The sequence below is a fragment of the Lipomyces chichibuensis genome, assembly GCF_038497645.1.
Source record: "Lipomyces chichibuensis strain CBS 12929 unplaced genomic scaffold V1513scaffold_71, whole genome shotgun sequence".
Taxonomy (NCBI): domain Eukaryota; kingdom Fungi; phylum Ascomycota; class Lipomycetes; order Lipomycetales; family Lipomycetaceae; genus Lipomyces; species Lipomyces chichibuensis.
The window spans coordinates 33,312-44,400 of NW_027117523.1; the positions used below are offsets into that span (position 1 = coordinate 33,312).

Here is an 11,089-nt window from a genome sequence, read left to right on the forward strand (position 1 = left end):
TGTCGCGGTGCGGCTCAGAGAACCGTGGTTAGGGCTCCCTTTACACTACGCTTGCGGCATTTGAGATTCGATCAATCAATCAATCTTCGTCGCCTCGAATCATTCGACCACAGAATAGCAATGTGGGAATTGTTTCGGATTGCGCTCCAGACTCAATAAAGGTCTCTGTTTACTACTGGACAACAGTCGCAGGCCGACAGTCACTTAACTCTCTGCATCATGACAGGCACGTTTGATTTCAACAACGATTCCCACCGGCGGTACAATCCTCTGACTGATTCCTGGGTGTGATCACAATAAAAGTAAAGTTTTTGTAGTGATCATAACACTAACCATTCTGGTACAGGTCCTGGTGTCGCCCCATAGAACACAGAGACCATGGCAAGGCCAGCAGGAAAAGGCCAGCACTGGCGGCTTGCCAGATTATGACGAAACGTGTTATCTTTGTCCTGGCAATGCTCGCGCTACTGGTCCCGTCAATCCAAAGTACGAATCCACATTTGTCTTCGTGAATGACTATGCGGCCGTTAAAGTTAAACAGCCGCCGTATGAGCAGTCTGGTGCAGACGACAATGATTTAAAGTCCCGGCTATTGCAGGCGCAGGGCACGCGTGGGACGTGTTTTGTGATTTGCTTTAGCCCGAAGCACAATGTCACGCTTCCGCTAATGAATGTGGCGGAGATTGAAAATGTGCTGGATACATGGACGGCATTGTATGTCAAGATGAAGACGGAGACAACGTTCCGGTACCTTCAGATCTTTGAGAATAAAGGCGCGGTCATGGGTTGCTCCAATCCTCATCCTCAGTAAGCCACTCTTCTAACATAATTCCTTTTACGATAGAGCTGACGATAAAAGTTGCCAGGCATGGTGTACCGAAAGCTTACCCTCCGAACCGGCCAAAGAATTCACAGGTCTACGCTCCTACAAGGCCAAACATGGCACCTGTCTCCTATGCGACTATGCAGTGGTAGAACAGCAAGACCCCGTTCGCATCGTCATCCAAAACGAGTCCTTTATCGCACTCGTTCCATTCTGGGCTGTGTGGCCGTTTGAGACTTTAATTCTCGCCAAATCGCACACAGCATCCCTTGTCGACTTCTCTCCGAAGCAAAAAACCGATCTAGCCGATTTGATTCAGAAATTAACAATCAGATACGACAATTTATTTCAGACATCCTTCCCTTACTCAATGGGCTTGCATCAAGCACCTGTTAATCCCTTAGAAGACGAAACCCAGCTCTCGCATTTTCATATGCATTTTTACCCACCGCTGTTACGCGGGGCGACGGTGCGTAAATTTTTGGTCGGCTTTGAGATGTTGGGCGAGCCGCAACGGGATTTGACAGCTGAGCAGGCCGCGGACAGAATCAGGGCCGCTGAACAGGTGCATTATTTGTTGAAGTAGCTTTTGCAGCAGATGTGAGACTTATAGGATTATAGAATCGAGGATGTGTATCATCGAATATAATCCATTGTGCATCGTATCTACATAAATATACATTCGTATAAAAAAAATCCAACATCCATAGTGCAACAAACAGTAATGTTCACCAATGCATCGCCTTGCCATACGACTAGATAAATCACAATGGCACCGGCACCTTTCAAAGAAAAAAAAATTTCTATTCAAATTGCGCAAACATAAACGGGGACACAAGCCTAAAGTCAACGTTTGCGCACGCCAAAGACGGGAAGCGGCTTGGTCCTTCATCCCGAAGGAAGATTTATAATGATTTACATTGCATATTAGTATGTAGCATAATCATTGCCATCTAACAAGGTAATGCCGAGGCCACCTGTAGCAGAAACCACCGAAGTCCATTTCAAAATCTTTACATTTGTACCTGATTGGGGAGCGGTGTTGTTTTGTAACGAACCGTTATTTTGGTTACAATCGCTGTAGCATCACAACGATTCCGCGCTTGTGCATATCCCTCAACTGCCCCCATCTTTAAGTCGCTGCATAACGTCTTGCATAACAACATCGGAGTACCAAAGCATAACAATATTGCCATCGCGTGCTCAGCAGTTCAGTGACTTCAAACCGAACTTGTCTAGAGGTCTACATATTTGTTGCTCGAGGTAAGTAAATAACAATTTACTGGAATCTCAACTAAACTTTCTGTGCTTGCCATTTATGTATCATGGCGCCAGCCCACCCATTATTCCATTTCTATTTGGTCTGAATTCGGTAGCCGCATGTCTTATCCAGTGGAAAGCTTTTGCGAGCTTGTTCTACGTGTAACAACAATGCTGTTGAAATGGCAACTATGACTTCATCAAGAGCTAGGTAAAATGTGTAAGCTATAAAGTTCATGCTAAGGTATATGGAGTAATACTAAAAAGAGAAGGACACGTCATAAGCGTTGAAGATGACAGGTGACAAGTCATCGTAAGAGAGCTCAGCCACCAAAGCTTAATACAGCTTATGCACACGCTACTCAGGTACAATCAAACGGCATATCATTATAATGATAATACCCCGTACCCAACGCAAAGGTTGACGTTTACAGTCCTGCTCATGTTACTTCATTAAGGGTTGTCATAAGACACATGAGCTATCTCGTGTGAGACTGCTGACACAATTACGTATGTCATATGAGCTGATCCTATACAAGAGAAGAATAGTCTGAGGGATTTTCCCTGAGTAGACTATCGTCACATGAGAAAAGAAATACCTCATGCGACGAATAACTTCATCTCTAGGATTAGATGCAATCTAGACTACCGTATAGATTCTTGTGTATATATAGAGGTCGTAATTACCTTGGATGCGATAGTTGATTCAACAAATCAGTCTACGAAGATCCAGCAACCATTTCACAAAAGTTAATCGAACTTTACTTTCACTGCGCTTATCAATCCTTATTCCACATTTCAAAACAATGCGACGTTTCGATCCTGACGTGATTTCACTCGGTGAGATTGTGGCTAGATTTAGGAAGGGGATATCTCTGTTCGTTGATTCACGACTTCTGATCCGCTGTTATCATCCACTTTTAGCGAGTGCAACTGGTTCCAGCCTCTAAAATAAGAACTTCTTCAGATCATTGCAGATGTAAGGCGTTGCTCCCGAATCCAAGTGCCAGCCACTATGTATAGATTCATCTTCGCTATCTAATTTGGTCATACACTCAATGCTGCGATCATTCTCCCCTCCTGAGTTCCGTTTGGCCTTCTCGGTAATCTTGCGCACAAAACTTGTGGTAGCCGTGTAGGTGCTACAGTTCTCTCCGCAAGTTGACTACCCAACTTGTACACATCGGAATATCGTTAACCAATGTCAAGAATGACAGAGAGTGAGGAAAAAGTCGACGCGACTGAGTCCTCGTAGTTTTTTCTCCAGCCAGGCTCATAACTATTGAACGATGATGAGAAGCTATGAGCACAGGATTGAACCTTGGAAGGCGTTGCTGGAATCTGCGAAATTATTGCTCTTTTCTTCATGCTATTCCAAGGCTTGTACCTACTTTATAGTACAGCTGCGGGATTGAAGTCGTACAATGAACTCGGGCACAATAATCTATCAGCTCCAGCCTATAGCCATACCGCCACAGCCGCGCCGTCTATAGCCAAAACCGTACTACATAATAACTGACTCTGTATCTCTATTTCATATCATGCTTTTATTCGCATCGGCCCTTATTCCCAGCTCGTATAGTTCAATGCTGCTTGACTTGCCTCCCGTTCTCTCCGGCCGTCCCTTTTAATATATTTTCATAAGTTGTACAAACTCCGTATAGCATATGCATCAAATACTTTACGGCTTGAACGACAAAGTCCGGCGACGACGTAGCACATGCGTCTTCTACCATTATACAGTCATACCCAAGAAAGCTGGCGTCCTGCAATGTGGAAAAGACACAACGATCGATATTTACCCCCGCAAAGAGCAGAGTCGTAATTCCTTTCTTCCGAAGAACAGAGTCAAGTTCACTGTCCCAAAATCCGCTCAATCGGTGCTTGTAAATTGTCAAATCCTCATCGCCAACAGTCAAGTCATCTATAGTCTGCGATCCCCAATCTCCCTTCACTAAAATTCGCCCTCTACCGTTTGCCGACTCGTCACCATATCCCGGTGGCTTGCTACCGTAGCTCGTGCCCCTTTCCACCACGCCGTGCGGAATATTAGCGCAGTCTGGTCGAATCCCCCAGTTCAGCCAAATAATGGGAACCTGGAGCCTTCGAAGCAGGTTCGTCAAGCGATCCACCACGGGAACAGCACCTAACAAAGGACTTGCATCAATTCCCTTAGCCGGAAACCATCCTTCATGGTGTAGAAAGTCGTTTTGCATATCAACCACTATTAATGCCGATCGCGACAAGTCAAATTCCACGGTCTTTGGACTGGCGGCGACTCTAAGAATTCGTGGAACGGTCGTGGGTCGAAGAAAACTAATGGGCTCCTCTTCAATTTCAGACATCTTATATTTCGTCCAAGAATTGCATCTAAATTATATATAGGATATATGCTGAACACAAGAGAACCGATACCGGAATATGCAAAATTGATGCTTCCTGAAGCGGAAATACTCACGAGCCGCGCCGATTGTATCATTAACAGTAGACTAACCCTCACCCTGTATCTATGCTCAGCAACGAACCCTGTCGATACAGGTTAGGGTTAGACTGGGATACCATCGATAACGTAGGGTATGGGTATTTGGGCCGTATGGGTATTTGGGCCATCGACCTGCCACTCTTCAACTTCACGTCTTTTTTCCAGCAATGGGATATCGAAGAAGCAAAACAGCCTTAGATCGTGAAGAACAGATCCAAATGGCTCTGTTGGCTCTGAAAAATAATGAGTGTAGCGGTGTCAACGCTGCTGCTGCTCAATTTCATGTTAGTCGGTCTACCTTGCTACGACGCGTCTCTGGAGGCAAATCGCAATCTCAAGCAGCTGCAACTCGACAGAATCTCACAATCGCCGAGGAGAAGACTCTTGCACACTGGATCTCTCGATATGCCATTACGGGAAACCCGGTAACTCATGCGTTGGTTGTGGAGATGGCTGAAGAAGTTCGCGTTCGACGCGTGAGGCACGCGTCAGCGGACATGAACCATCGCCTTACATACAAGCCAATCGGCCACGAATGGATCTATCGCTTCTTGAATCGGTTCAAGACGGTTACTACGCGTCAAGAGTTGGCAAGGCATCGAGAGGCTACTCGTGAGAGAGTTGATCAGTGGTTTGGTGCAGTTGAAGCGCAGTTTTCGGAAAAGAACTATGAAGCTTGTAATGTATTCAACATGGATGAAACGGGTTACGGCATCGGAACAAGTCAATCGAACAAGGTCATTGTCGATACCTTCCAGAAAAGCCAGTCGAAAGTTGTTCCAGGGCGTCAGGAATGGATGACAACCATTGAATGCATTTCAGCCGATAACAAAGCTCTACCGCCTATGCTGATCTTCAAGGGTTTGCACATCAATACCAACTGGGTAGTGCCAGATATTCCGCCAAATTGGAAATTCTCTGCTAGCAAGAGTGGTTGGACATCTGATAGCCATGGGATGGCCTGGTTGACCCAGCTTTTTGAGCCAGAAACCCGTGAACGGGCTGGATCCAACCCCGTCTCTTGATTGCAGATGGTCATAGCAGCCACATTACGGCCCCATTCATCGCCTACTGCATGGAAAACAATATTGACCTTATGATCATTCCACCTCACTGCTCACATGTGCTGCAACCACTTGATATCTCAGTGTTTGGTCCATTGAAAGCAGCTCTTGGGAAAGAGACCGATGCCATTACCAGGCTAGGTATCGGCCGGATTAAGCACTATGAGTGGGTCCAGATGTACAAAAGGGCAAGGGATAAGGCAATTACAGAACGTAATATCCAGGGTGCGTGGAGAGGTGCTGGTTTGTTTCCATATAACCCTCAAAAGGTGGTACGCCATATTTCAGAACCTCCTCTAGCCATACAACAAATCCCACGAACACCTGAGAATCAAGGCGATCTCAATTGTTCCTTGTTGAAGAGCTCTCCCCCAGAAGGCACTGAGCTACGGCAATCGGTTCAAGTCTTGCGATCGATCTTGACTAGCCAGGAGAGGCTAACATCACCGGTCAAGCGATATATCAATCACCTGACTCATGTTGTTGAAGCCCAAAATACGGAGCTATCAATTATGCGCAAGCAACTGAGAGATAGCGCAGAGATAGTTCGGGCCCGTAAGGTTCGTTTGAGGGGCAAAAGGGTGCAACTAGAGAAGAAGTTCTTGTTTAGCACCGAGGAGATATTGCCGACGGCCTCGTGGACGCCCACGCAAAGGCAATTTTAAGGAAAGTGAGGAACAGATTGAAAGGGACGACACCGAATAAATATTTATAACTTGTAATTCTTCTTTAGAGGATTGGTTGCTTAAGTATAATGTTGTTGAAACTTCGAACGGTGGGTGTAGCCGGCCCAAATACCCATACCCTACGTTAAGGTTCTTGTGGGAATAATAATATGAGCCGCCCTCGAGTTCTGGAGACAAATAAGCCCAATAACACCAACTTATTCCAATTGTCGTGCTCCTTCTTAGTTTAACATGACTCCACGACACAATAAAGTAAGCTGAACGCAACAGGCTTTAAAAACTGGCTTCAGTGAGAGTTGCAGCGAATGCACTGCGCATTGAGAGCGTTAATCTAACACTGACGTGTTGTCGTTCTATCCAATCCTGACGCGCGGCGCATTTTAATCTCTGTTGGTGGGATCCACGTGACAAACTCTGCGCAAAAGTTCGGTTCCAAGCTTCTGCTCATTCCACCCTAGACACGGGCCAAATATTCGATCACCCTGCGTTGTTCGCCGACTATAAGCAATTTCGTCCATCCCGTATTCCAGTGCAGAATCGATCTCGATTGCTGGCAGATATTGGCTCCGCGGGGCGCGTGAGCTTCGACTCCGCGAATTTCTTCGTCGACGAAACATGGACATGGTGGAGGCGCAAACCAGTCTTTTGATCACATGCAATCTCAGTTCTCTTCGGTGTCGTAGCATGCATCAAATGACTTTGTGTCACAGCCATTGGGGGATGTGTTGAGGGTTGATTATATGGTTGTCATGTTTGCAAGGCAACCGTGAAGGATGAAGTGCGAGCTGTGGGATGTTGCCTTTGTTTTATCTCGTACTTATATGTTCTATGAACCAGAACATAAAAAGCCGCTAGTCCATCAGTCAAAAGTGTGTATCGGTGGCCTTGGGATCGGACTGGATTGGGACACGACTATGAATGGGGTTGAACGCTCGGACAAGGCAAACAAGAAAGAACTTGATTCATTCCAAAGGCCGGAAACACCAAAGACTACCGAGGAATGTATGCGCTAGATAGCATATGTGCAAAAGGGATTTATTAACGCCGTCATGGAACCAATCGATTTATGGCATGAACGCTTAAGCCACGTCTCCGCCGAATGCGTCAACAGCTTGAGGATATAGTCAATGAACCTAAAAAATCACGCCATGCATGGAATCCAAACAAGATATGAAAATGCAAGAGTGCATTCCTTTTCTAAAACAGGTATTATTCTATACAGATAACGACAAGAATAATACGTTAATGATTGCCGTTGAGGTTGGAGTCTCTCAGTAACATGAAAGTTTGCGAGCCGCAGTCTCTTGGTCCGTCTGCGCGTTGCATTGCCGATTGGGAATTGCGATATCCATAAACGAAGGTAGCCGGGGCCAGAAGCCAACTATAAGGTACTACGACTCAGTTAGTGATATCGACGGCGCAATTGAGCGGATTAGAAGAGAGTTCCGTGACCAGCTGACACAAAATCCGTATGGACCCCTCGTCAATGATTGCGTGACTTGGTTTCGTCGAGTGGAAAGCGTCGTGCTCCAGACTCTCACCTATTGCCGCGCAACTATTGGAAACAACATTGAACCAAAGGAATCATGACAAAAATGTCAGACGGCAGAGACATTAGAGTCTGGAAGCTCGAAGGAGCCGAAGACTGAGTGCTTGCTGTGCTGTGGAAGCGGCAGATGACCCTTATTTTGAAGGGAAAGGCTTCTACAAGTTCCTCGAGCGCAGTCCCGCCACGTAAGGGAAGGGCCCACAAGAACAACGGAAGGAGGAAGGATTTCAGGGTTTCAACATACCAACATCATATTGGGATATGATTGGTTACACCGATACAACCCTGGTATTGACTGGGTTCATGATAAGAAGATTGACTTGCGCAAAGCATGGATTAACCTGCTACAAACTGTACAACCCGAATTGAGCAACGTGCCGAAAGAATATCATGACCTGTTATCTTGAAACAAACTAATAAGCTGGCAGAATTGGCAATGGCTGTCGATCCTAGATTTAGACTCCGATTTGTCGCGGATGCCCATGAGAAGCAACGAATTAAGGTGGAATTTAGGAAATATCTTGACGAACATTACCCATCCGAAATGGTGTCTTGCACTATACCACTTAAAAGCCTACAAACTGTACGACCCGAATTTAGCAACGGGCCGAAATGGTTTTACGTTCTTACGTTACCATATCGCGAAAGAGCGTAAAACCGATCGAGTTATAGCCCCTACAGCTACTCAAGGAACCCGGAGCAACGGTACCAAAGTCATGGATTTATCCGTTATCGGACCCAGAAATTAAGACGCTCAAAGAGTACCTAGACGAATATTTGGCGAATGGTTTCATTCGACGATCGACATCACCGATCAGCTCACCAATGTTCTTTGTACCTTTCAGAGCTGCTCGACCGAATCCGAGGCGCCAAGATCTGACCTTCGAGGAGCCTATAACTTGCTCAGAATTGAGTCAACCACTCTGTGACCAGATGGTTCCAGTAGTCCACAGAGAGATCTGACAGCGATCCACTTGCATATTTTACGAGCAAGCATAACGATTTTCCGAGAATCTCGCGGATGGCGCGCCCCTGGGTCCTCCGTTCCATCGAGAAAGAGCTTTTTCTGCAAGTGGCAATCTTATTACAGTTCGCAGGACCCGCTTGGGCGACAAAACCATTGAGGCATGCATGTGCCTGAAGAGTTGGGATTGGTCAAGAAAACAGAATGATGCTATTTCAGACGAGGTTGAGGAGTCAGATGCAGAAGAAGCGGCCGCAATGATATTGAGTTGCTGAATTATTTAATTTTGTTTTGAATGTTTACTATAGTTGATAATAAATCTTGTGCTAAGTTAGGGATCGGCACGGATAATATCCAGGCCAAATTTTCCTTATCCATATCCGTATTCGTATCCAGGTAAAATATCCGTGTCCGTATCCGTGTCCGTATCCAGAAATATTGGCTTTATCCATATCCGTATGCGTAGTATCCATGGATAGATCACGCGATTATAAGCCTTTGTTCAGTCGTGAGCGCAATCGTACGATAATACTGTATGACTACTTATAGGTCTTTGTTCTAATGTGGGTCTATTATCTATATTAACATCATAGGAAGAAATAAGGAAAGAAAACCAAAAGCAGGAACAGTTCAGGATAAAGAAGAAGTAGCGCGCCTTAGCACGAAAGCAAAAAACAATTGCAACAGCCAATGTTCAACATCCCTGAGACTTGCGCCGACTGTGACCTCAATACTACTTATCCGAACTATCATACGAATTCTTTAGTAATGTTTTCTGGAAAGAATAGCGGAGAATGATCTCATCTGCCCGATACACGACGGGGAGGAGGAGAAGCCACCTCTGACAAATGTACTCTAACAACTGGACGATGGAGAGAACAAAAGCTAAGTCGACCGACTAGGCCACTACTTGAGATACAACGTGAAAAAAGACCAAACTCCGACAGTGTGCTCTAACGGAGAGGGACAAAATACTAACCGAAAGGCGACAAGACAGCAGGGATAGTGGACTATGTGTGCATTTCGGATATCTGCGGCTGAGGTAAATGGAACGAACCTAGTCTAAACTGTCAACACCGCATTATTTTTGTGCAGCTGGGAAGGAAATTTTCTTGCATCTCGGCGGGGCCCTCACACTATACTTACCACTGCTGTCAGGGCGCGGGAGCGAATAATACGATACCAAGTGTTTGCACATATACCTGGAATTGAAGATGAACGAAGGACAGCTACAGATCCACTGACGTTTATCGGCGTGATAGAGATTGTTTCGGTCATCTATAACGCTCTCATCAATAGCGTCTGCAAACTGTCGCCATAAAGTGACGAAATCCTCGTACAGACTTGGCTTCACACGTCCAGCTTCAACCTGAAGATACAGGTGGATGCGAGACGGAACAAGACCAGTGCAGATGATGTAAGTTAATACATCAAGCCTTGGTTTGATCAGATGCGAAGCGTAGTCCTTTTTTAGGATTCGCCAATGGCTCTCCAATCGCATAGTAGTACGTGAAATTGGTATCGAATCAGACGATCCCGGCCTGCCACAAAGAGAGGCGATCTCCCACCGAGACCCAACATTTGCAAAACTTGGCCTGTACCAGTTGGCCCAGAAATAACGGAAGAGCCTAGGCTGGCCAATTGACTTGCAGTATTCAAGCATCTCTTTCACCGACGATGCATGAATGTCTTCATAACTTTCGTATACGAGATTCGCCGGCGCGCTGCTCTTGTCGACGACAACCTTCGGCAACAATAGGTGCCTGAGAAGATGACGCTTAATCATGCTGCGAAGGACTCGAGCCTGATCTGCTGTACACTTCTTTGTCTCTCGGCTTGCAAACATCCACTCGGATTCTTCCGTCAGAAAGTGCAGATAGGATGGGGAGAACGGTCGTGCGCGTCGAGGCTCTAACAGTGTCGGCTAAATCAAAACCTCTGCCTCGGGCTTTCCCTGTCAAATACTGATCGATGGCCCGCAAGCTGTGCCACAGACAGAGGTGATGATTATACCTACTGTTGTCCGTTCGGAACGCGATACTGGCCGCTGTCACTTCTACCCCGAACTGTGAGCTTAAAATCTAATAGATTATCCCTATGAATTTACTTGCGAAATCTTTGTCGGTGTGAACAGTATTAGGCGTCAAGCCTGCATTTTGCAATGCAGTGAACCACTGCGTCAGTCTGCGTCCCCTCTTGCCTTCTTCATGGAGACTACGCTGTGTCCAGTAGAAGGTATGATAGGGGAAGAGATACCAAGT

General features: G+C 46.0%; 2 protein-coding genes across 2 annotated transcripts; one reads left to right on the top strand and one right to left on the bottom strand.

The window, feature by feature from the left end:
- The first annotated feature begins 73 nt into the window (after positions 1-73).
- Positions 74-1,494, top strand: V1513DRAFT_481705 (galactose-1-phosphate uridyl transferase). Its single transcript, XM_066900365.1, has 3 exons — positions 74-285; positions 347-807; positions 860-1,494. The coding sequence occupies exons 1-3, from the start codon at positions 220-222 to the stop codon at positions 1,407-1,409; spliced, it is 1,077 nt and encodes a 358-aa protein (XP_066750623.1). The 5' UTR covers positions 74-219; the 3' UTR covers positions 1,410-1,494.
- Positions 1,495-3,558: 2,064 nt separating this feature from the next.
- V1513DRAFT_302848 (Isochorismatase-like protein) lies at positions 3,559-4,548 on the bottom strand. The gene has a single exon (XM_066894630.1). It carries the CDS (start codon positions 4,426-4,428, stop codon positions 3,667-3,669), a length of 762 nt encoding a protein of 253 aa, XP_066750624.1. The 5' UTR covers positions 4,429-4,548; the 3' UTR covers positions 3,559-3,666.
- Between the last annotated feature and the right edge of the window lie 6,541 nt (positions 4,549-11,089).